Source organism: Rhinopithecus roxellana, chromosome 6 (genome assembly GCF_007565055.1).
Source record: "Rhinopithecus roxellana isolate Shanxi Qingling chromosome 6, ASM756505v1, whole genome shotgun sequence".
NCBI lineage: Eukaryota > Metazoa > Chordata > Mammalia > Primates > Cercopithecidae > Rhinopithecus > Rhinopithecus roxellana.
The window spans coordinates 100,491,745-100,516,736 of NC_044554.1; the positions used below are offsets into that span (position 1 = coordinate 100,491,745).

Sequence of the window (24,992 nt, forward strand, 5' to 3'; positions counted from 1 at the left end):
GGTGCAGGGGGCCTCGTAGGCAGAGGAACTCCGGAGGTAGGAACTAGGGATGTGAGGCTGGGGCAGACAGCGCCGAGGGACGCAGCTGACAGCTGGCAGTGGTGAGACATGGTCTTTGAAAGGCTTCCTGTTGGGGGCAAGTGGCTTGGAAAGGGGTGTGTGAAGGTCGGGGAGTCTGTAGCCGGCCTGGGTGGGGCGGGCAGTTGAGAGAGATTTTGGAGGTTTACTAGATGCTCCTTGGTGACAGTGGCACTTGGAGGAGGAGGGCAGGGCCGGGATGATATGGTTTCCTGGGATGGGAGGCACTGAGAAGGTCTGGGTGCTCGTGGCACCCCCAGAGCTGTCTCACCAGGGGGCTGCTTCCGGAGCTCCCATTAATAGGCACTTGGCTCTCTGGGGACCTGCCTGGGTCTCCGGCCCCACAGGCTCCCTGAGCCCTGCCAGGCTGGGCGGGTGTGCACCGCAGCAGGCACTGGAGACCCCGGCTTCTACAGGGCTTCTTCAGGCGCCTCCGGGAGTCCAGACACGCAGCCGCCCCAGGCAGCGAAGCCTCAAGAGGGAGCCGGGCGCGTCCTGGGCACCCCGACTATTCCTCGCTACCCGAGATCCCCTCTGCGGCTGGGGTTGCTGGAGACGCCCAAGGAGTAGGGGCTCCCTCCTCATTTTCACCCCCGACCCCAGCTCTGGGTGTGTGGGAGGCAGAGGTGATGGCTCAGGAAGGTCTCGGCTGCTTCAGGCCAGCTCTGGCCACTTGGACGAAGCCGCTGGGCCGTGGGTTCGGCCGTGGGTTCTGGCTGCAGAGCTGGGGCCCCTCACGCGCCTCATGGACTGGCCCAGTGCAGCCCACGCACTCCCTGGAGGCTCCTTCCCAGGGCGCGACCCCGAGGGACGCTGGGCCTCCCTGGCGACCTTGCTGGCCAAGCCAGGGGCCAGGCACGTCTGAGGACTCCAAGGGGGTTTCCATGGTCCGTGGTGTGGCCTTGGGTGGGCGCCCGGCCAAATCACCAGACACCAGGCCTTCAGGATCCCTGCATCTGCCAAAGCGGTGTGACCCACAGGTGCCGGGCAGGGCGGCCTCCAGGTCAGAAACCTTCCAGGACCCTGAGTACCAACTGTTTGCGTCCCTTCCCATGGATGCCCCCTCGTGGCAAATCCCATCCATCTTAGAACCACGTTTCAGAGTTGAGGACACAGGGCTGGAGCGGGGACACGGTTGAGCTCGGTGCCACTCAGGCCCGAAAACCCCAAGCTGGCCTGACCAGCGTGTGCCTGACCATGGGCACCATCAACATAGCTTTTGTTATTTATTAGTATTATTTTTTGAGATGGGGTCTCACTCTTGCCCAGGCTGGAGTGCAGTGGTGCAATCACGGCTCATAGCAGTCTTGACCTCCCCGGCCTCAGGTGATCCTCCCACCTCAGCCTCCCAGGTGCATGCCACCATGTCCGGCTAATTTTTAAAAATTTTTTGTACAGATGCGGGTGGGTCTTGCTATGTTGTCCAGGCTGCTCTCAAACTCCTGGGCCCAAGAGATCTGCCCGCCTCAGCCTCAAAGTGCTGGGATTACAGGTGTGAGCCACTGCGCCCAGTCAAGCCTTTGTTATTCTTGTTGTTAGGGTCCAACTGTGGGGGCTGTGGGGAGGTCTGCAGGCAGCTCAGAGTCAAGACAGACCCCGCCAGGGACGGGTGGTGCAGGGAGATGTCACGGGAGATTCGCTGCCATGTGCCTGGCCCGTGTGTCTTCTCCTATTGAAGAAACTACACGTGGAGTTACTCCCGGACCCTGACTGCACGCAACGTGAGAGGACAGGAGACAGGGATGGAGGGAGGAGGGAGTTGGTGACAGAGAGAGACCAAGAACCCCAAGAGACAGAGACAGACAGAGACACAAACTCAGAGAGAGAGAGAGAGACAGACAGAGAAATGGACAGATGGGCCTCCCTCCCAGTCCCCCAGCCTTGGCGGAGCCCATGGACAGCCCCAACAGTGGAGGAGGGGTCCTGGGGGAGCGGGCTAAGGGCCCCAGTGTATGGCTGGGGCTGTCACTTTGCACTGAGCATCCCCCCAGCCCCAGCCACCCTGGCTGCTCTCCGGAGGGAACAAGGACTTTCAGAGCTGGGGACCCGGCGTGAATACTAATCCAGAAGCTCAAAGGGTGGCCTCACAGGCTGGGCACGGGGAGGCTGGGCCAGGGCCAGGGCCAGCTGAGCCTGTCTGGGAGCTCGCCCTGCTTGGCCCCAACCCTGCAGTGGCATGCTCCTCGTGCTGGGGAGCTCCGGTCCTCCCCTCAGGCCTGAGAGGGTCCCCAGCTACCCCAGGACAGGGTAGGGGGCGGGTACTGCAGTTCCAGGGGTCAGGGTCTTGTGTCCAGCATGAGGTGACACCAGGTGGGCCCCCAGCACATGGTCCCTTGAAGAATGGCTGCCCAGGAGGCCTCAGGCCGATAGGAGGGTCCTTAGCTTTGCTTTGCGTTCCTACAGTGCTACAGTGACAGCTCCAGGGAGGCCTGGGGAAACTGAGGCACAGGCAGGGAGCCCATGGCAAGGAGGAGGCCTTGACTATACTCTGTGCTAGGGCACCCCAAGTGCCACTGGCAGTGCTGGGGTCTGGCCCCGTGAATCCTGCCTGGGCCGGGATTCAGACCCCTTTGCCTCCTACCTGGACGTCACCTGCTGCACCCAGGAGACCTCAGTGTCAGGCCATGGAAACCCCTGCTGGAGCCATGCAGGGCTCCCCTGCTTGTGTTCTGAGCCCCTTCACCCCCCAGCCCCTGGCCCTCAGCAACCCCCCTTCTCGGATGCGGCCTCATCTCTTCTCCTGCTCCCCTGGCCCTGCCCCACTTCCTGCACCTGTCTTTGCCCAGAGCCCCGCACACATTCTGACAGGCAGGCCTCTGCTCGCACGGTTCCTTCCACCTGGCATGCCCCCATCTCTGCCCTCGACCCCGGCTCATCTTGCTGTGTGGTGAAGTCAGCCTCAGCGCCGTCCTCCTCTGTCCCCACAGCGCTGTCTGCCTGCACTCTTGCCTGCTGGCCTTGGAGCAGGGCTGAGCTGCAGAGAGGCCAAGCCCCTGTCCCGCGGCCCTGCGGCCCCGCGCCCAGCACACGCAGGGGCTCGAGTTTGCTGAGTGAGCAGCTGCTGCTTCCTAGGACTCCGTGTGCCAAGGCCCCGCGAGAGTTTTCCTCATCCTTATAAAACCTGTGTGAAGCATTTTCCTGTTTTCCAATGTGGATGAGTTTCCTGCAGCTGCTGTGACAAATGACCACAGCTATGTGGCTTCAAACAGCCCACATTGACTGTCAATTCTGGAGGGCAGAGATCTGAAGTCAAGGCTGGGGCAGGGCCGAACTTCTGCACAGGGCTCCAGAGGAAGGTCCTTCCTGCCTATTCCCGCTTCTGGAGGCTCCAGGTGTCCTTGACTTGTGGCTGCACCACTCCCATCTCCACCTTCTCCTCTGTGTCTCTGTGTCTTCTACTTTCTGTCTGTTTTTTACAATTTTTTGTAGAGATGCTGCCCAGGCTAGTCTCCAACTCCTGGGCTCAAGTGATCCTCCTGCCTCAGCCTTCCAAAGTGTTGGAGATTACAGGCGTGAGCCACCTCACCCAGCCTCTTTCTCTCTCTTTTAAAAACATTGTTGGCTGGGTGTGGTGGTTCATGCTTGTAATCCCAGCACTTTGGGAGGCCGAGGCAGGTGAATCACTTGAGGTCAGGAGTTTAAGACCAGCCTGACCAACACAGTGAAACCCCGTCTCTACTGAAAATACAAAAGTTAACTGGGCTTGGTGGTGGGCTCCTGTAATCCCAGCTACTCAGAAGACTGAGGCAGGAGAAGCACTGAGGCAGGCAGAGGTTGCGGTGAGCCGAGATCATGCCATTGCACTCCAGCCTGGGTGACAGTGAGACTCCATCTCAAAAAAAAAAAAAAAATTGTCATTATTTTTTACATTGTCTTGTTCCTCCAATGAGGAACCTCTTTCTGTCTCTTATAAGGTCACTTGTGTTGGATTTAGGGCCCACCCTGACTCCGACCCAGGATGACCTCATTACTTTAACCATATCTGCAAAGACTCAGTTTCCAAATAAGGTCCCATTCTGAGGGTGCAAGTAGGCACATCTTTTGGGGGCCACTATTTAACCCACCCTGGGGAAACTGAGGCAGGGCAAGATGAAGCAGCTTCCCCAGGCCACACGGCTCTCTCTTTTTTTTAAATTATACTTTAAGTTCTAGGGTACATGTGCACAACGTGCAGCTTTGTTACATATGTACACATGTGCCATGTTGGTGTGCTGCATCCATTAACTCGTCATTTACATTAGGTATATCTCCTAATGCTATCCCTCCCCCTACCACGGCTATCTTTTAACCCCAGGTCTGCCCGGGTCAGAGGATGGTGATGGGGACAAAGGTGGGGGCAGCCCTCTTTGTTCATCGCTGAAAGGACAGGGGTCCCCATATCACTGCCTCTTTCTAGAATAGACTCTGACCAGGTAGCTTCAAACAGAAAGTGGTGTGCAGTCTGCTGGTGTGGAGACCAGTGTGTCACTGGTGCAGTGTGGACAGTGCGTTGGCTGCCTGAAGCCTTGGCTGGCAGAGGCCAGGTCATCAGCAGGCTGCCTCTATGTTCCAGGGGCCCTGGCACTGGGCATGGCGCCACCCACCTTGGGGCACCCAGGAGGGACCCTACTCATCTGGGCTTCCAGTCTCCTGGGCTGACCCAACAGACAGAGGAGGAACTGCCACTCCGGGCTCAACACATGCTTCCTTTTCCGGTGGCTCCTGTAGCTCCCTGTAGCTATTCAGGGAGGGGCATGGGGGGCCGGAGAAGGGTATTCCACAATTTCTTTGTAATAAGCAGTTTTAGGACAGAACATTCAGGCCAGGCTTGGTGGCTCACGCCTATAATCCCAGCACTTTGGGAGGCCAAGGCGGGTGGATCATTTGAGGTCAGGGGTTCGAGACCAGCCTGGCCAACATGATGAAACCGTGTCCTTCCTAAAAATACAAAAATTAGTTGGACGTGGTGGCTGGCACCTGTAATCGCAGCTACTCAGGAGGCTGAGGCAGGAGAATCACTTGAACCCGGGAAGTGGAGGTTGTAGTGAGCAGAGATTGTGCCATTGCACCCCAGTCCGGGTGACAGAGTGAGACTCCATCTCAAAAACAAACGAACAAACAAAATTCATCTTTTCTCAGGTTCTGAGTTCTCCATCCCCAACAGAAATAACCTGGAAAATCCCCCACGGCAACACGTGTCAAAAAGTGCAGCTTTGTGAGCCAGAATCTATTTGTAGGAATTTATCCCGAGGTAGGGGGGAACCAGATACCTGTGCAAACATCCCTAAAAACAAGATCATTTATCACAGTGATATATGCTAGTGAGACACCAGGAGAAACCAGAATGTCCCAAACCAGGTGACAGATTCATGACACGGAGTCCAGTGCAGACCATCAGGATGTGGAGACGGACTTCTGGCTATTGATGGGTGTGAAGTCACGGACTGCCTGTAGAACGCAGTATGTGGTGTGAATCCCTTAAAATATGTATTTAGGCTGGGCATGGTGGCTCATGCCTGTGATCTCAACATTTTGGGAGACCAAGCTGGGAGGGTCGCTTGAGCCCAGGAGTTTGAGACCAGACTGAGCAACATAGCAAGATCCCATGCCTACATAAAAGTTTCAAAAATTAGCCAGGTGTGATGGCATGTACCTGTAGTCTCAGCTACTCAGGAGGCTGAGGGAAGAGGATTGCTGGAGTCTAGGAGGTCGAGGCTGCAGTGACTCACGTTTGTACCACTGCATTCCAGCCTGGGCAACAGAGCAAGATCCTGTCTCAAAAAATTTTTATTTATTAATTAATTTATTTATGAGACAGAGTCTCCCTGTGTCACCTGGGCTGGAGTGCAGTGGCGTGATCTCGGTTCACTGCAAGCTCCACCTCCCAGGTTCATGCCATTCTCCTGCCTCAGCCTCCCAAGTAGCTGGGACTACAGGCGCCCGCCACCACGTCTGGCTAATTTTTTGTATTTTTTAGTAGAGACGGGGTTTCATCGTGTTAGCCAGGATGGTCTCAATCTCCTGACCTTGTGATCCACCCACCTCAGCCTCCCAAAGTGCTGGGATGACAGGTGTGAGTCACTGCGCCCGGCCAAAAAATTTTTTAAAAAAATATATTTCAATGAGGTGGAAAAGGGGATCAGAAGGATGTCTGACAAGAAGGTAAGAGAGGTTACCTCTACATAAATTGGCTTATGGGGTCTTCTTTTTGTTTTTATTTTTCATAATTTTCCAAATTTTGCACACTGGACACCTAGTATTGTGTTGTTGTTTCTTTCTCTCTCTCTCTCTCTTTTTTTTTTTGGAAACAGAATCTTGCTTTGTCGCCCAGGTTGGAGTGCAGTGGCACAATCTTGGCTCACTGTAACCCCTACCTCCCAGGTTCAAGTGATTCTCCTGCCTCAGCCTCCAGAGTAGTAGCTGGGACCACAAGCACCCGCCACCACACCCGGCTAATTTTTGTATTTTTAGTACAGACGGCGTTTGACCATATTGGACAGGCTGGTCTCGAACTCCTGACCTTGTGATCTGTCTGCCTCAGCCTCCCAAAGTGCTCGGATTACAAGCATGAGCCACCGAGTCCAGCTGTGTTGTTATTTCTTGAGGCTTAAAACAATTCCTCGTGGCTGGGCGTGGTGTCTCATGCCTGTACTCCCAGCACTTTGAGAGGCTGAGGTGGGTGGATTATGAGGTCAGAAGTTCAAGACCAGCCTGGTCAAGAAGGTGAAACCCTGTCTCTACTAAAAATACAAAAATTAACTGGACATGGTGGTGGGCGCCTGTAATCTCTGCTACTCGGGAGGCTGAGGCAGAAGAATCACTTGAACCTGGGAGGCAGAGGTTGCAGTGAGCCGAGATTGCACCATTGCACTCCAGCCTGGGGAACAAAGTGAGACTCCAACTAAAAAAAAAAAAAAATTCTTTGCACTGGTGTGGGATGATGGTGACGAATCTCTCAGCCATCTGTGGGGCGCTGCTGAGGGCGTGGGGGGCATTTCTGCACAGTGAAGCAGAGATGGTGGGAGGCTGCCCGAGGGAAGCTGGCACTGGGAGGGTTTGCAGAGAGGAAAAAGGCAGTCTGAGGAAAAAGCCTCTGGCCTCTGTCTGGAGCCGTCGTGCCGGCCTCCACGGCCAGGGCTGGGCTCGGTCATCCTCCCACACTTAGAGTCCTTTCCATCTCCTGGTGGCTGGCACAGGGCCAGGGCTGCGCTCACAGCTGGTCAGGGCAGAGCTGGGCGCCCATCCTCAGGGCCACTGACCATGGGACTAACCTGGCAGCCTGGTTCACCCCTCTCACCTGGGGCCTCTCCTGGCGGTGCTGGTTCACCTCCCTCACCTGGGGCCTCTCCTGGTGGCCTGGTTCACCCCTCTCACCTGGGGCCTCTCCTGGAGTCCTGGTTCACCCCTCTCACCTGAGGCCTCTCCTGGTGGCCTGGTTCACCCCTCTCACCTGGTCACCTGGGGCCTTAACTGGTGGCCTGGTTCACCTCTTCACCTGGCGCCTTGCTGGGTAGCCTGGTTTACTCCTCTCACCTGGGGAGGCATGAACTGGCCCCGGCTGACTAACCTCCCTCACCTGCTTGGCTTTAGGCTCTGGGGCCCCCTGCCCAGGTGTTTCTGGGAGGCTGGAGGGGCCCACATGAGCTGCACCGCGGGCAGCTGGAGGGAGTGGGGCAGGACACTGAGCGCCGGGAGGGGTGTGGCCCTCCTGTCCCGCTCGCAGCCCCACACCGGCCCCAGTCCAACCCGCCTCGGTCCCTGCCCCGCGCGCTGACGTCAACGGGACCTCCCGATCCTCCCGGCCCAGGCCGAGCTGCCCACGCTGCTGCCCGGGGCTCGGTGCCCAGCGCGGCCTCTGCCGGCTCCGGAGGACGCGGGACTGCGAGGTACGGGGGCGCGCGGAGAAGACTCGGGGGCGGGGGGACGGAGAGGGACCTCCGTGCCGGGGCGGGTGGGCAGGGGCAGCTCCGGGGCCGGCCCGGCCCTCGCAGCAAGCCCCGAGGACGCCCGGGCGGCGGCGGCTAGGAGCGCGCAAGGACCGCGGAAACGCGAAGGGCGCACTTGGCGAGGGTTTGGTGCAGCGCCGCGCCGGGGTCGGCACAGCTCGGGCAGGTCCCGCGGAGAGAAGGCCGGGCCAGGGAAGGGCTACGCGCCCCCTCCCCGCCGTCCTCCCAGGCCAGGGCGACCTGCTCGCTTCCCGATGGGAGCAGCCTGGGGACGGGCCGGGAATCCAGCGCCAGGGGCCCCAAAGAAGGCGCTTCCGGGCTGGGGCGAGCCAGGAGGGTTCGGGACGTCCCCAGGGAGCCTCCAGGGCTCAGAGAATGTCGTGGCACCCCGGGCTCCCCCAAGCCTGTGTATGTGCCGGGGAGGGAGAAGGCTTCCTCACCGAGGAGACTGAGGGAGAAGACGGTGGATATTACCCCTGCAGGGAAGTAAGACAGGTCTCAAAACCAGAAAAGCGAGGGAGGAGGGACCGAGAAATGGCAAACTTTACAAAGGGCCGGGGAGGGCAGGGACGTGCGTCCTTTCTGCGCCCATCACGGGAGGGAAACACTTGGGAGAGGAGTTTGGGGTTCGCAGGTGAGGAGAGAGAACAGGAAGCCAAGGGTCTGGCCCGGAGGTCACTAACCCTGTGGTCTAAGCCCCCGGTTTCCTCTCCTAGCGAATGGAAACTGAGAGGTGAGAAACCCCAAAACCGTCCGTCTGGTTCCGCCTGAAGGTCTCGGCTCTCAGCTAATGAATAGCTCAATGCAGCTGCTGGGAGGTTTTGCAAAGCGCATTCAGAATAGCGAGAATCAGAGCGTGGTTTCTTGCCCGAAGGCCGGGCATCTGCGTGGTCAGATGGGGGAGAATGAGTGCCCGGAGCTGCGCGGTTTAGGGCAGCCTAACCTTGGATACCTGGTTACTGGGCCAACCTGGCGGCCCTTGTTGCTCAGAGTGGCCGACCCTCCCTGGGGTGGGGGGGATGGGGGGAATGTGGACCTGCTCTTTTCCAGTCTTTGGACAAAAAAAAGGCAAGGGGAGGAGGAAGGAGAAGCGTCTGAGTTTACCCATGGTATTAATAGCAGCAGGGCTGGAACATGGGTGCTCTGGGAGAGGAGACGTCCTGCCCTCTGTCTCCCATCAGAACATCCCTGCTCCAGGAGCAGCTGGGGTTCCAGTGTGAACCGTGGCTTTGAAACCAGGCCCCACTGCCCCCCAGCTGTGTCACCAGGGCCAAGTCACTTAACGTCTGAGCCTCAGTTTCCCCATGAGCCTCCATGTGTGGCTTGGAGGAGACAGGCACAGGACCTGTTGGCTGCTGTCATGATTGCAATTAGCAGAGGAGGGTGACACACTGGGGCAGGACCCAAAGGACAGCGAGGAACCTCCATTTGGGGGTCTCCTTTTTGGAGCATGGATGGGTCGGTGAGTGCCAGAGGCTGCTGGGAAGCTGACCCCCACTAACGGCAGCTCCCTCCCTGTGGGTACCCCCAGGGCTCACATGCAGCTCTGGTTCTATGTGAGGAGTGGTCTTGTGCAGAAATGACCTGGCAGGATGGAAGGACTGTCGGGTGGCAGCTGACAGTGGGGACCGGGGTTTTCCTGAATGACCCACTGAGACACATGTGGCCACAAGGCTCCTTGAGAGGAAATGCTGTCTGGGCAGATGTCATGCCCTGGACACCCGAGAACTATATCTGGGTCGAGGGACGGAGGGACCTGGGCAGTCTCATGCCCAGCTTGGAGCCTGTCACACCATTCTCCGGTCTTCACTGGGAGGTGGCTGTGTTTTCGTGTGTGTGTGAGAGAGAGAGAGAGAGAGAGAGAGAGAGAGCGAGAGCGAGCGACAGGGCCTTTCTGTGTCTTCCAGGCTGGAATGCAGTGATGCAATCATAGCTCACCACAGCCTCCACTTGCAGGGCTAAAGCAATCCTCCCATCTCAGCCTCCCTAGTAGCTGGGACCACAGGCATGCACCACCAGGCCCAGCTAATTTTTAAAAATGTTTTGTAGAGAGGGGGTTTTGCCGTGTTTCCCAGGCTGGTCTCAAACTCCTGGACTCAAGCGATTGTCCCAGGAGGTGGCTATTTTTAGAGCTTGCCTCTCACGTCCTGCTGATCTTCCAGCCAGGCCAGTCTGGAGCTGGCATGGCCACTCCTTCCTGCGCGGCTCAGGTTGGCTGACGTCGGTGTGTGTCTGGCTGGGTTTCCCATGTAGATTCTCGGAGTTACCCGTGTGCCCACCACGGCTTGCAGGTGTGCAAACGGCCGTCTGTGGTTGTGGCTCCTCTGTGCACATGCTCTGGCCCCCTGAAAAACTTGGCGCCGCGGCTCTTCCTGTTGCTATGGGATTCGGTCCTCCCTGAAAGACTCAGATGGGCCTGAGGTTTGCAGTTTGGGCCCAAGTCACACCTGGAACCAATGTGGTAGGGCTTCTGAACTTTTGGTAAAAAGAAGGCCGTTCTCAGCTGGGTGCGGTGGCTCACCCCTGAAATCCCAGCACTTTGGGAGGCTGAGATAGGCAGATCACTTGAGGCCAGGAGTTCGACACTAGCCTGGCCAACATGGTGAAACCCTGTCTCTACTAAAGATACCAAAATTAGCCTGGCGTGGTAGCGTGCATCTGTGGTCGCATATACTAGGGAGGCTGAGGGATGAGAATCGCTTGAACCGGGGAGGAGGAGGTTGCAGTGAGCCAAGATTGTGCCACTGCACTCCAGCCTGGGTGAGAGAGGCAAAAAAAAAAAAAAAAAAAAAAGGCATTTCTCATTTCCTGATGCTTTGCCTGGAGTAGGAGGGTTTGCTGGCAGGGAAGCCTCTGACCAGGGTCTTCGGGTGGTCAGGTGGGTGTGGGTGCTGGCAGGAAAGCCCCCTCAAGAGTAGGGGAAGGTCTGTGTGTGAGGACGGGAGTAGGGGAGTCACTGTGTTGGGAGTCAAGATCCTGGTGAGCTGTGTAACCCTGGGCAAGTGGCTTTCCCTCTCTGAACCTCAGTCTCCTGGGCCATGACATAGGTGAACCTCAGGGTGGCTTTGGAGGTTGGACAAGGTGTTGCATCAGAAAGTGATTTTGGGCCGGGTGCGGTGGCTCACGCCTATAATCCCAGCACTTGGGGCGGCCAGTGCGGGCGGATCACAAGATCAGGAGTTCGAGACCAGCCTGGCGAATGTGGTGAAACCCCATCTCCACTAAAAATACAAAAATAAGCTGGGCATGGTGGTAGGCGCCTGTAGTCCCAGCTACTCGGGAGGCTGAGGCAGTGAACCCAGGAGGTGGAGGTTGCAGTGAGCCAAGATCGCGCCACTGCACTCTAACCTGGGTGACAGAGCAAGGCTCCATCTCAAAAAAAAAAAAAAAAAAAAAGTAAGTGATTTTGGGGCTTTGTAGGGTGGCAGGCACGGGAAGGGGAATGTTGGTCAGGGCCAGTCCAGGGTGCCCGCAGGTATTGCTATCTGTTTTACCGTCTCCTTCTCTGGAAAGCTGGGACACAGACCCTCCTGGGCATCTGGAAGGCCCTAGGGCTGCTCCAGAGAAATAATTGATAGGCCCCTCTCTCGACAGAACAAATCATTCTGAGCTGGCTGCGGTGCTAGGGGGATGATTTGGAGGTAACTGGGAGGTGGTGATGCTACCCCTCGTGGGTGGCAGTGCTGGTGAGCAGAAGGTCTGGGAGCGAGGAGCCGGTGAGCAGGTCGTGTGACCAGTACCCAGAAACAAAAATAAGCTGGTGAGTCTCATGTGGCATCAGATGCTTGGAGGCCGGCTGAGCGCCGCCTCCTCCTGCTTGGGCCAGCCAGGCTCCAGGAGGAAGGCAGGTGGGACCACACCCATCTCACCCGAGAGGACACTGAAGCACAGTGGGGTTAAAAGAGGACCAAACTTGGCCAGGCGCGGTGGCTCACGCCTGTAATCCCAGCACTTTGGGAGGCCAAGGCGGGCAGCTCACGAGGTCAGGAGATCAAGACCATCCTGGTTAACATGGTGAAACCCCCGTCTCTACTAAAAATCCAAAAAAAATTAGCCGGGCGTGGTGGCAGGTGCCTATAATCCCAGCTACTTGGGAGGCTGAGGCAGGAGAATTGCTTTAACCTGGGAAGCGGAGTTTGCAGTGAGCTGAGATTGCGCCACTGCAGTCCAGCCTGGGCAATAGCGTGAGACTCTGTCTCAAAAAAAACTGAAAGAAAAAAAAAAGGACCAAGCTCATGCCAGAGGCCCCCGTGCTGTTGAGGGCATTCCAGCTTCAAGGGTTCCTGGGTGCCTCTTCCATAGTGGGCCCCCGGGAGGCTCTGAGGGAACTCAGAGTTTGCTGAGGGCGCTGCCTCCACATCCTGACACCTGGCATGGCTAGGGCAGGAGATGTGCTTTGTGGAGCCCCGCCCCCCACCTCTTGTCTGCAAGCCCAGCAGCGGTTCCCCACCTCACTCAGAGCAAAGGTTAAAGCTCTTCCAACAGCATCCCAGCTCCTGACATGGCCCCATTTTCCCTCAACCTCATCCTCTGTTCTTTCCCCCAATTCATTCCAGCCACACCAGCCTCCTCTGGCTGTCCCCTGAGCCCCCAGACATATCTGCCGCCGGCCTGTGGACACCCACCTCTGTCTGGGATGGTCTGCCCCTCCTCCCCGCTGCCTCCTTGCTCAGAGATCCCACCTCAACAGAGCCCACTCTGATCACCCTCTCAGGAATGGGAGTGGGGCCCTGGCACCCCTGAGCCCTGCCCCACTCTGCAGGGAGGTGTTTTTTGTTTGTTTGTTTGTTTTGAGATGAAGTTTTTGCTCTTGTTGCCCAGGCTGGAGTACAATAGTGTGACCTCGGCTCACCGCAGCCTCTGCCTCCCGGGTTTAAGCGATTCTTCTGTCTCAGCCCTATGAGTAGCTGGGATTACAGGCATGCGCCACCACACCCGGCTAATATTGTGTTTTTAGTAGAGATGGGGTTTCTCCATGTTGGTCAGGCTGGTCTTGAACCTCTGACCTCAAGTTATTGCCCGCCTTGGCCTCCCAAAGTGCTGGGGTTACAGGTATGAGCCAGCACACCTGGTCGTTCTTTTTGTTTTGTTTTTTGTTGTTGTTGTTGGATGCAGGGTCTTGCTGTCATCCAGGCTGGAGTGCAGTGGTGCCATCACAGCTCACTGCAGCCTTGGACTCCTGGGCTAGAGACTTCCTCCCACCTCAGCCTCCTGAGTAGCTGGGACCACAGATGTGCGCCACCACACCCAGCTAATTTTTTTTTTGAGACGGAGTCTTGCTCTGTCACCCAGGCTGGAGTGCAGTGGCCGGATCTCAGTTCACTGCAAGCTCCACCTCCCGGGTTTACGCCATTCTCCTGCCTCAGCCTCCTGAGTAGCTGGGACTACAGGCACCCGCCACTTCGCCCGGCTAGTTTTTTGTATTTTTTAGTAGAGATGGGGTTTCACCGTGTTAGCCAGGATGGTCTCGAGCTCCTGACCTTGTGATCCGCCCGTCTCGGCCTCCCAAAGTGCTGGGATTACAGGCTTGAGCCACCGCGCCCGGCCATAATCTTATATATAATCTTAATATAAGATAAGATTATATATGAGATTTATTGAATATATATTAATATACATTATTTATAATAGATTTATTATTTTATTTTATTGTTTTGAGGTAGAGTCTCTGTCACCAGGCTGGAGTGCAGTGGTGTGATCTCAGCTCACTGCAGCCTCTGCCTTCCGGGTTCAAGCCATTCTCCTGCCTCAGCCTCCCAAGTAGCTGAGACTACAGGCGCATGCCACCATGCTTGGCTAATTTTTTGTATTTTTAGTAGAGACGGGGTTTCACCGTGTTGGCGAGGCTGGTCTTGAACTCCTGACCTTGAGTGATCTGCCTGCCTCGGCTTCCCAAGTTGCTGGGATTACAGGCGTGAGCCATCGCGTCTGGCCTATTATTTGGTATATATTGGATAAATGAATGAACCCGTGTGTTCGCCTGCCCTGGGACCCTCCCGGCCTCTTTTGGAACCACTGATCGTGCATCTCTCAGCTGCTTCTGGCTGACTTGGGTCTGTCCTCGCGGCTCCTCCTTGCTCAGCCTCTGGCCTCCTGCAAGAGTTGCCCACTACGGCCCTTTCCACGGCCACAGGATCTGGTCGTCTCCATTGTCTGCACATCTGATGTTTCTTTCTTTCCCTACGGTCCAGAAGCGGGAATTCCACCCCGGTGTGAACCTGGCAGGACTGCCCTGTTCACTCCAGGAGTCCAGGAGTGAGACCCACGCTGGAGTCTGGAGGTGGGCATGGGGGTCTGGGCACAGGCTCGGTCTGCATAGAACCCACGTGGTCCCGGCAAGGTGGGGCCCTGCTTCCCATGGCGATGGGAACCACGGTGCTTGCAAATCTGCACGTTCAGGCCGATGCGGTGGCTTGGGCTTATAATCCCAGCACTTTGGGAGGCTAATAAGGGAGGATTGCTTGAGCCTCAGAGTTCAAGACCAGCCTGGGCAACGTAGTGAGATCCTTCTCTACAAAAAATAAATTGGCTGGGCGTGTTGGTGCATGCCTGTAGTCTCAGCTACTCGAGAGGCCAAGGAAGGGAGGACTGCTTGAGCCCAGGAGTTGGAGGCTGCAGTGAGCTGAGTGCACCACGGCACTCCAGCCTGGACAACACAGGGAGATTCTGTCTCATTTAAAAAAGAAAAAAAAAAGACTGGGTGCGGTGACTTTTGCCTGTAATCCCAGCACTTTGGGAGGCCAAGGCAGGTGGATCACTTGAGGTCAGGAGTTTGAGACCAGCCTGACCAACATGGTGAACCGCATCTCTACTAAAAACAGAAAAGTAGCCGGGCGCTGTGGCGCACACCTGTAGTCCCAGCTACTTGGGAGGCTGAGGCAGGAGAATCGCTTGAACCCAGAGGTGGAGGTTCTGCAGTGAGCTGAGATAGTGCCATTGGACTCCAGCCTGGATGACAGAGAGAAACTGTCTTGGAAAAAAAAAAAAAAGGAAATAAGCATAACTATTATTAGAAAACAAAATCCGTGTGTTCCAACCCCCCGCTCTGCCCCCCGCAACCTCTGATTCTGGTGTGTCGTGGCATTGCCTAAGTTAGATTTAACCCTACTCCACCTCAGTTTCACCCTCTTGAAAATGGGGACAAAAACTGCACCCACTTCTCTGAGAGTAAAAGCAATGAAGCCCTGCCTGGAACACAGTGCGGTTTGTGGCTCTTGATAGTCTTTTTTTTTCTCTTTGAGACGGAGTCTCTCTCTGTCGCCCAGGCTGGAGTGAATGGCACAATCTCGACTCACTGCAAGCTCCGCCTCCCAGGTTCACGCCATTCTCCAGTCTCACCCTCCTGAGTAGCTGGGACTACAGGTGCCTGCCACCACACCCGGCTAATTTTTTATATTTTTAGTAGAGACAGGTTTCACTGTGTCAGCCGGGATGGTCTCGATCTCCTGACCTCGTGATCCACCCGCCTTGGCCTCCCAAAGTGCTGGGATTACAGGCATGAGCTACCGCGCCCTGCCAATAGTCATTTTTATCTGTTGCTGATGACTTAGAACTTCAAGGGCTGGCTGGGCATGGTGACTCATGCCTGTAATCCCAGCACTTTGGGAGGCTGAGGTGGGCGGATCGTCTTGAGGTCAAGAGTTCAAGACCAACCTGGCCAACATGGTGAAACCCTGTCTCCACTAAAAATACAAAAATTAGCTGGGCATGGTGGCAGGTGCCTGTAGTATCAACTACTTGGGAGGCTGAAGCAGGAGAATCACTTGAACCCAGAAAGTGGAGGTTGCAGTGAGCTGAGATTGGGCCACTGCACTCCAGCCTACGGGGTAGAGGGAGACTCTGTCTCAAAAACAAAAAACAAAAACAAAAACCCTTGAGGGCTGGTGGGATTGTAAACTGGTGTGATCTTTCTGCAAAGCAATCTGCAATACAAACCAAGATCCTTTAAACATCCGCCTGTGGAATTTTCCCTTCTAGGAACTCGTCCTGAGGAGATGGAAACACAGACTTAGTACAAAAATGTTCATCACAGTGTTTTTGGGCAGTGGTTGAAAATAGCATTTTTATTTAGTTTTTATTTTTGAGACAGAGTCTTGCAGCGATGCCCAGGCTGGAGTGCAATGGCGCGATCTCAGCTCACTGCAACCTCCGCCTCCCGGGTTCAAGTGATTCTCTTGCCTCAGCCTCTTCAGTAGCTGGGATTACAGGCATCCGCCATCATGCCCGGCTAATTTTTGTATTTTTCATAGAGATGGGTTTTCACCATGTTGGTCAGACTGGTCTCGAACTCCTGACCTGGGGTGATCCACCCGCCTCGGCCTTCCAAAGTGCTGGGATTACAGGCGTGAGCCGCCGTGCCTGGCCCTATTTTTTACTTTTTAAAATAAATTTTAAATTTGTTGTTTTTTTGAGACAAGGTCTCACTCCCTCTTCCAGGCGGGAGTGCAGTGGCATGATCATGGCTCACTGCAGCCTTGACTTTCCGGGCTCAGGTGATCCTCCCACCTCGGCCTCCTGAGTTGCTGGGACTACAGGTGCGTGCCACCATGCCCGGCTAATTTTTTTGTGTTTTTAGTAGAGATGAGATTTTGCCACGTTGACTGGGCTGGTCTGAAACTCCTAGGCTCAAGTGATCTGCCTGCCTCAGCCTCCTAAAGTCCTGGGATTACAGGCGTGAGCCACCACACTCAGCCAAAAATAGCTTTTTTGTAGACTGTTTAAGGATTTGGAAAATGCTCGTGATTTACGAAACAAAAAGATACAGGATTATATATGCAGTTGGATCTTACATTTGTAAAATATATTTGGAGAAAGAAGCTATAGAAAGCTCTGGGTGGGCAGTGATCTCAGTGGAAATTCAGTCCCAACCCCTCCCCTACTCTAAGCCAATACGTTCCTCTGGAAAAAAAATATATCTGTGTATATTTGTGTGCACATATGGATATACAGCTGTGTCACCTTTTCCCCAAAAGAAAATGTATGAATTACATATATCAAATTTGTTTATGTATTCACATATACATAGGAATGTGAGCACATACACGTGTATTTTCCAGATGAATGTGTAAAACTGGGGTTAGTGGGCAGGCGTGGTATGTGTGCCCATGTTCCCACTACTCAGTAGGCTCCTATGAGCCATGATTGTGCCACTATACTCCAGCCTGGGCAACAGAGCTAGAACCATTCTGTTAAAAAAAAAACCAACTGGGCGCGGTGGCTCATGCGTGTAATCCCAGCACTCTGGGAGGCAGAGGCAGGCGGATCACTTGAGGTCAGGAGTTTGAGACCAGCCTGGCCATCGTGGTGAAACCCTGTTTCTACTAAGAATACAAAAATTAGCCTAGCATGGCGGCAGGCACCTGTAATCCCAGCTACTTGGGAGGTTGGGGCAGGAGAATTGCTTGAACCCGGGAGGTGGAGGTTGCAGTAAGCCCAGATCATGACACTGCATTCCAGCCTGGGCAACACAGCAAGATTCCATCTAAAAAACAAAAAAAAGTTGGGAGGTGGGGTGGGGTTCTGTGTGCAGTGGCTGACATACTTCGGGAGGTTGAGGAGAGAGGATCGCTTGAGCCCAGGAATTTGAGACCAGCCTGGGCAACATAGTGAGACCCCATCTCTACAAAAATTAGCAGGGCATGGTACACACCCATAGTCCCAGCTACTTGGGAGGCTGAAGCAGGAGGATCACTTGAGCTCAGGAGTTGGAGGCTGCAGTGAGCTATGATGGCGCCACTGCACTCCAGCCTGGATGACACAAGACTCCATCTCTAAAAAAGAAATCAGGGTTAAAGAGCGTACAGGGCTGTTCATTCTCCCTGCCAAAACGGTTTCTGGTTTTCTGGCTAGGGCTGGCAGTTCTTGCAAGTTGCTGATCTGCAGAGAAATGGGTTTTGCGTGTCTAGCTCAACTTTCTAGAGGAAGCCTTGTCTGAGGGCTGCTCATTCATATGTCCTTAGCTTCACCTGCCTTGCTGCATTATTTGTGCATCTCGCTCCTGTGGTTTCTGGTTCGTTTCTAGCCTCTCCCCACAACCATCCCTTTGCTTTGATCTGTTCTGTGAGGCTTCCCCTGCCCAGCCCGCTCTCCATCCACCCTGGCTGGTCTCACAGTCTCTGGACAGAGACCTAAGCGTAGCCCAGAACCAAGCGTGCCACCGGTGACGGCTCTCAGGCGTGTGCCTGATGGGTGCAGGACTGCCCAGCGGCTGCTCTGGTCAGAGCCTCTGCTTTGCAGGGCAGCTTTGTCACGGTTCTGTCAGCCCCACACCCCCCATCGTCTCCTTCCTGCCTGGTCCGTCCCGGGCGTTGAAATCTGCTGTTGCTTCTCCACCTCTCCGTGTTTCTAGCTGGTGGGGTGTGGCACAAACACCTGCCCTGACTGCTTCATCTGGATCTCGGGACCCTCACGTGTGTCCTGGGGACGTCTGGGTGCTGCTGGGGCTGCCTACCCCCACCCCCCCCAAACATATGCTTGCTGGGCACACAGGGACCTGCCAGGAGAGCTTGTAATTGGGATGAGGAGCTGCCGTGATGGGGGTTCCTGGGTGTTGGGGTTCCCTAGGTGATGGGGGCTCTGGGTGAGGAGGAACCCCAGGCGATGGGGGCCCAGGTGATGGTGCACACCTTGTGACCATGCTGGGGACAGGATCGTTTGGTTTCCACCCGGAGGAGCCCTTCTAGCTCAGCAGGGAGGGGAGAAGGTCTCTCTTCCTTCCAAGGGCTCCAGACAGAGCTGGCTGGTGAGAGGGAATGGAAGAATGGCCTTGGGGGCCCCTGCCCTTCCGTGGGGACCCATGGACACATGTCCCTGCCCCTGCTGAGCGGGAGGTACTTCCCCATACTCAGTTCTGGATGAGGGAAGCTTCTGGAAGAGATGCGGCCATCCCCTGGGTGGCCCGTGGACCCAACCTGCCAGAGAAGATGAAGTGGTTGAAAGTGTCCTTCCAGCCTGGCGGGGTGGCAGTGCTGTGTTCTGGAGGGGCTGGGGCTCCCTCTGATGCCCTCGTCCTCTGTGGAGCTTCTCCCCAGGCCTGGGCGGGAGCGGCCCATCCCCTGCCTAGGACATCAGGCCATGTGTGCTCGGCAGTGAGGGGACACCTGTTCCTGTCACCCACAGGGTGCTGTGGGCCCAGAAGCGCCCATGCCAGAGGGCGTCCAGAACCAGGCAAATCTGGGCCTTGCGGGCCCTTGGACCAGCGTCTATCTGCAGAGAGCCCCCAGTAGCCGCTCAGATCAGCCCGAGGGAAGATTCTGGACGAGACCGTGGCTCTCCCCGGGGTGGCCCATGGACAGCAGCAGGGGCTCCCAGGAGTGGCCAGGCCCTGCCCGCCCACCATGCTGCAGTGTAGACACGCACAGGAGTTCAGCTTCGGGCCCCGAGCCCTGAAGGATGCCCTGGTCTCCACTGATGCGGCCCTGCAGCAGCTGTACGTCTCCGCCTTCTCCCCTGCCGAGCGGCTCTTCCTGGCCGAGGCCTACAACCCGCAGAGGACGCTCTTCTGCACCCTGCTCATCCGCACGGCCTTCGACTGGCTTCTGAGCCGCCCCGAGGCCCCCGAGGACTTCCAGACCTTCCACGCCTCCCTGCAGCACCGGAAGCCCCGGCTGGCTCGGAAGCACATCTACCTACAGCCGATAGGTGCGTGGCACCGTCGCCATCGGCACGCTCCTGGGGGACCAGCTTATATGTAGCACAAGGCGGGATGTCTGTGCATAGCCCCCAGGCAGGACTGAAATGAGGGAAGAGGGTCCTGGGTGTTTGGGATGCCAGGGTGGAGGCAGGGAGGTACTGGCTGGGTCAAGGCTTCCTTCTTCCCACCCCATCCTGACACTATGCTCAGACGGCCCAGGCTCTGGGACTGATCCTCATCCAGATGTGCGTGGTCCTGGCTACGCCTGTTGAAACTAGAGCCATCCCAGGCACTGTGCTGCGGGCTGTATAAAGATCCCACCAGGCATGGTGGTGCACACCTGTAATCCCAGCTACTTGGGAGGCTGAGGCAGGAGAATCGCTTGAACCTGGGAGACAGAGGTTGCGGTGAGCTGAGATCATGCCACTGCACTCCAGTCTGGGTGACGGAGCGAGACTCTCTCTCAAAAAAAAAGACCATTTCCTCTTTGGGGTGCTGAAATGAGGATCAGTGCATTTCACAGGCAAGGAAATGGAAGCAGGGAGAAGTCCCTTGTTCCCTGTCTGAGTTGCAGAGCTGGTCACTGGTAGGGATGGGACTGGAACGTAGGTCTCTTTGACCCTAGGGTGGGGGTGCTCATCCTGATGCTGTAGTGGGAGGGGGTGGGCTGAGCAGGGTGGGGGTCTTCAGGGCCCAGAGTGGTCACTGCCCTCAGAGCTCTGTGTTTGGCAGTCTGGGGGACCCAGGGTGAATGGGGGGCCGAGACACCAGGCATCCATGCTCAGAAGGGAACGGCCCAGGAAGGTGTGGGGAGCACAAGGAGCAGGGCCAGCCTCTGTGCCTCTCACATGCCAAAAGCAGCCTGGCAGAGACGGCACACGGGACAGGGGCTCTCGGGCTTGGAGAGGAGGAAAGGGCCAGTGTCCGCTGCTCACGCCAGCGCACCACACCTTTCGGCATCTCGACAGCAAGCCAGAGCAGGGCTGGACCTCGCCTGGCCTCACCCTAGGCAGGCTTGTCGCCAGCTCTGGTGGTCCACGCATCCACCACCCCATAGCAGCCAATCCAACTGCTTGGGAACCACCCGCGTCCCTCCACCTCCCTGCTAATGGCTCAGAGCCTCGCGTCCTGAGCTCTGACACACAGATACATGGGCATGTTGTCGAGAGACAGGGGCTGGGTCAGGAGGTGGGGGCTGGGCCGGGCTCTGCATTTCCCTCCTTTTCTGGGTGAGGCTGATGCTACTGGCCTGGGGTCCTGGCAGCCGATTTCTCATTGGTCTCCTGGCCTCCACCCTTGGTCCTTGTCCATCTGTCCTTCTGACCTGTGATCTGGTGTGTGCATCCCTCCAGGGGCTGCCCTGGGAGCCCCCTGATGCCTCCCCAGCCTCGACCCGCACCCTTGTGTCCTGCTCTCTGCCCCAGCCACGCTGGCAGTTGGCAGCCAGGAAGCCCGGCTCTGTGTGCTACCTGCTCAGCTGCAGTGCTGGTGCTAACCCTCAAAGTCGCTGTCCCCGGTGAGGCCCTGCCTGCTCCCTCCCTGAGCTCACATGCAATCGTCACTGCTGTCCTTTCATCTGTGCACGAACTTTTCCTCTATGTCCCTCGGTGTTTGCCCTTTTGAAAAAGTCATGCTTTCCATCTCCTTTCTAAGCGCGACGCTCTGCTTGCTGTCAGGGTAGGTCCACATTGGCCTTGTTCACCCAGCCGGCCGGTGTCCACAGGCGATTCCCGGGGAGAGGGTCCCAGGCGGGCAGGGGTGCCGCAGGGCTGATGGCGCTGCTCTCCCACCAGATCTGAGCGAGGAGCCAGTGGGAAGCTCCCTGCTGCACCAGCTGTGCAGCTGCACCGAGGCCTTCTTCCTGGGCCTGCGTGTCAAGTGCCTGCCCTCGGTGGCGGCCGCGTCCATCCGCTGCTCCTCGCGCCCCAGCCGGGACTCTGACAGGCTCCAGCTCCACACAGGTGAGTGAGGACAGCAGCCATGGCTCATGCCAAGGCAGGCCCTTTCCAGAAGGAAGAGGTGGGAGGAAGGCGCCCAGGAGAGGAAAGGAACCTTTTCTTCCTTTTTGGTGGGAAACGTCTATTTCCCAGGTGTGTGGCAAGCAGCACTGAAACAGGGAGTTCCTTCTTCCACCCAGGAGTGTCTGGGGACCTGGCCATACAGCCAGTGACCACGAGAAAACGCCAGAGCATGCAGGGCAGGAGAAGCAAGCCCTTCTTTTTCTTTCTTTTTTTTTTTTTTTTGAGATAGAGTCTTGCTCTGTCGCCCAGACTGGAGTGCAGTGGCATGAATATTGGCTCACTGCAACCTCCTGGGTTCAAGCGATTCTCCTGCCTCAGCCTTTTGAGTAGCTGGGACTGCAGGCGCACGCCACCACATCTGGCTAATTTCTGTATTTTTAATAGAGACGGGATCTCGCCGTGTTGGCCAGACTGGTCTTGAACTCCTGACCTCAAGTGATCCGTCCGCCTCAGCCTCCAAGTGCTGGGATGACAGCCGTGAGCCACCATCGCTGGCTTGAAGTGAGCACTTCTGAGGCCACTCGGCATGACTCCAACCTTCCATCTTTGCATAGTACTTGACATGTGCCTAGAAGACCCCTAACCCCTAACCCTGCGGGTTGCTGGTGATTGGAGAGAGTGAGGCTGGGTTGAGAAGCAGAGGTGAAGTGAGGGCTCTTTGGTGGATAGGAAACTTAGGTTCACGATTAGGGAGGGCCTCCAAAAGGGGCTGGAATGAGAGGATGGACAGCTTTCCTCAGTTCTGGGACACTCTCAGCCATTGCTTCTTTTGTCGATTATCACCTCTGCCCCATTCTCTTCTCTTATGACTCCAGTTGAATGTATATTAATCCATCTTACTCTCTTCTCTATATCTTTTTTGATCATTCATGCTTTTATCTGAATTTATTCTCATCCTTCTGCTTACTAACTCTCTCTGGAGTCGCATCTAAGGTTTTGTTTGTTTTTGAGACAGAGTCTCACTCTGTTGCCCAGGCTGGAGTGCAGTGGAATGATCTTGGCTCACTGCAAGCTCTGCCTCCCGGGTTCATGCCACTCTCCTGCCTCAGTCTCCCGAGTAGCTGGGACTACAGGCACCTGCCACCACGCCTGGCTAATTTTTTTGTATTTTCAATAGAGATGGGGTTTCACTGTGTTGGCCAGGATGGTCTCGATCTACTGACCTCGTGATCCACCTGCCTTGGCCTCCCAAAGTGCTGGGATTACAGGTGTGAGTCACCGCGCCTGGCCTCATCTAAGGTACTCTTAAACCCATATATTGAGGCTGGACATGGTGGCTCACACCTGTAATCCCAGTACTTTGGGAGGCTGAGGTGGGAGGATAGCTTGATGGCAGGGCAACTAAGCCAGACCCTGTCTGTGCAAAAAATATAAAAATAGCCGGCAGTGGTGGCAGATACCTATAGTCCCAGCTACTTGGGAGGCTGAGAGTTTGAAACTGCGGTGAGCTACTGTACTGTCCTCTATCCTGGGTGACAGAGCAAGACCCCATCATTTAAAAAAAAAATCAACAAACCCCCCGTATATTGTGTTCCTAATTTCAGTTGTCATGTTTGTGAGTTCTGTAGTTTCTAGTGGATTCTTTTTCAAATTAGCAGTGTCCTGCTTTTATGGGTCTCAGTTGCCTCTGACGTTTCTTTAAGTTCAGCATTGACGTCCATGAACATAGTTGCTTTTGATGGTCTGTCCGATGGTGGCACTAATCTGGAGTGCCCATGTGCCTGTATTTGTTATTTCTGCTAATTTTGTCTCAGTTATCCTGCCTCATTGTGCCTTCTTTTCTTCTTTTTTTTTTTTTTTTTTGAGACGGAGTCTCGCTCTGTCGCCCAGGCTGGAGTGCAGTGGCCGGATCTCAGCTCACTGCAAGCCCCGCCTCCCAGGTTCATGCCATTCTCCTGCCTCAGCCTCCCGAGTAGCTGGGACTACAGGCGCCCGCCACCTTGCCCGGCTAGTTTTTTTGTATTTTTTTTAGTAGAGACGGGGTTTCACCGTGTTAGCCAGGATGGTTTCGATCTTCTGACCTCGTGATCCGCCCGTCTCGGCCTCCCAAAGTGCTGGGATTACAGGCTTGAGCCACCGCGCCCGGCCCATTGTGCCTTATTTTAGATTGTTAGTTAGGCATCTTACTGGAAAAATTAGTTTAACTTTGAGAATTGTTGGCCCAGGCCGATGTTTTTCACCACACAGGATTTTCTTTGCCTTCTGCCAGGGCACCAAAGGGCTGACTGTGGGACAAAGACATGAAGCTTTTCTGGGTCATTCGGATGATCCCCAGGGCTCCGCATCCCTCCCAGGGTAGGAGCCATGTCATTAGCGTCATTCTGCCTACTCTCCCACCCCAGAAACAGTCCAGCTTCATCTGTTTGAGCTCGAATCCTCCCCGTTTTCCTCATTAGGTCTCTGCCTTGGTCGTTGAGGTGTAATTTAGATAGTAAAATTCATCCTTTTTAGTGTACGCTTCTGAAGTCTTGACGGATGTGTACATCACGTAGCCGTCACCGTCATCATATAACGGGCAGCTGTCGACCCCTGTAGAGAGGTAGCCAAGGCTTCCTCCGTAACCCGCTCCTCCCCATCTTGGGTGTTTGAAGCAGCTATTGTCATTCCCTCTGCCCGTCTGGCCATCTTTTGGCAGGAGGGTTGTCTAAATTCCCTAGTGTACCATTACAGGGAGCAGCCACTGTTGAGATTTGGGGGTTGACAGGGATCCCCTGGCTGGGCTGGGGCGCCATCGCCTGAGTGGTACGTTTCTTTTCTGTGTCCCAGCCTGCTTTCTGGGTGCAGTCGACACTCCATGGGCTTCCCCCACCCCTGAGGTCCTAGAGTGAGGTCTGGGGGCATGTGGCCTGCCTTGGCCCTGGCCCTAAAACAGAGCTGGGGACCCCGTGCCTCTCAGGCTCGGCCTCTGCAGCCTCAGCTGTCTTCACCTCCCCCACGCTGTATGCGTGCACCTCACCTGTTACGGGCTCCGTCCTGTCTGTGACAGGACTGTGGCAGCTCAGAGACAGCAGTGAGTCCCACAAGGGTCACTGCAGGGCTTTTCACCCCCTCCGCTTAGTGAACGGACTGCTGTTTCCCCCAGCCCCGCACTTCAGAAGGTGCACGGGGGAACCCTCGGGAAAAAAAACTGGGGGGAAGGGACGTGCACCCGGGAAGGTTCAAAAGCAGGTGGAACCCAGAGGGTATGCCGGGCTGCATTTGTATGGTCAGCTCAGCCTGGTTTTTATTTTATTTTATTTATTTATTTATTTATTTTTATTTTTATTTATTTATTTTTTTGAGACGGAGTCTCGCTCTGTTGCCCAAGCTGGAGTGCAGTGGCCGGATCTCAGCTCA

General features: G+C 55.8%; 1 protein-coding gene across 2 annotated transcripts in view; it reads left to right on the top strand.

Moving 5' to 3' along the window:
* The first annotated feature begins 7,848 nt into the window (after positions 1-7,848).
* Positions 7,849-24,992, top strand: part of AMZ1 (archaelysin family metallopeptidase 1) — a 75,114-nt gene continuing 57,970 nt past the window's right edge. Inside the window, exons 1-3 of one of the 2 annotated variants that reach the window (XM_030932533.1) lie at positions 7,849-7,943; positions 19,122-19,643; positions 21,429-21,596. In XM_030932533.1, coding sequence (XP_030788393.1) covers positions 19,340-19,643; positions 21,429-21,596 — 472 coding nt within the window. In that variant the 5' untranslated portion in view covers positions 7,849-7,943; positions 19,122-19,339. Of the gene's footprint in view, positions 7,944-19,121; positions 19,644-21,428; positions 21,597-24,992 lie in introns of those variants that run through there. The other variant, XM_010366672.2, reaches the window with a different exon arrangement.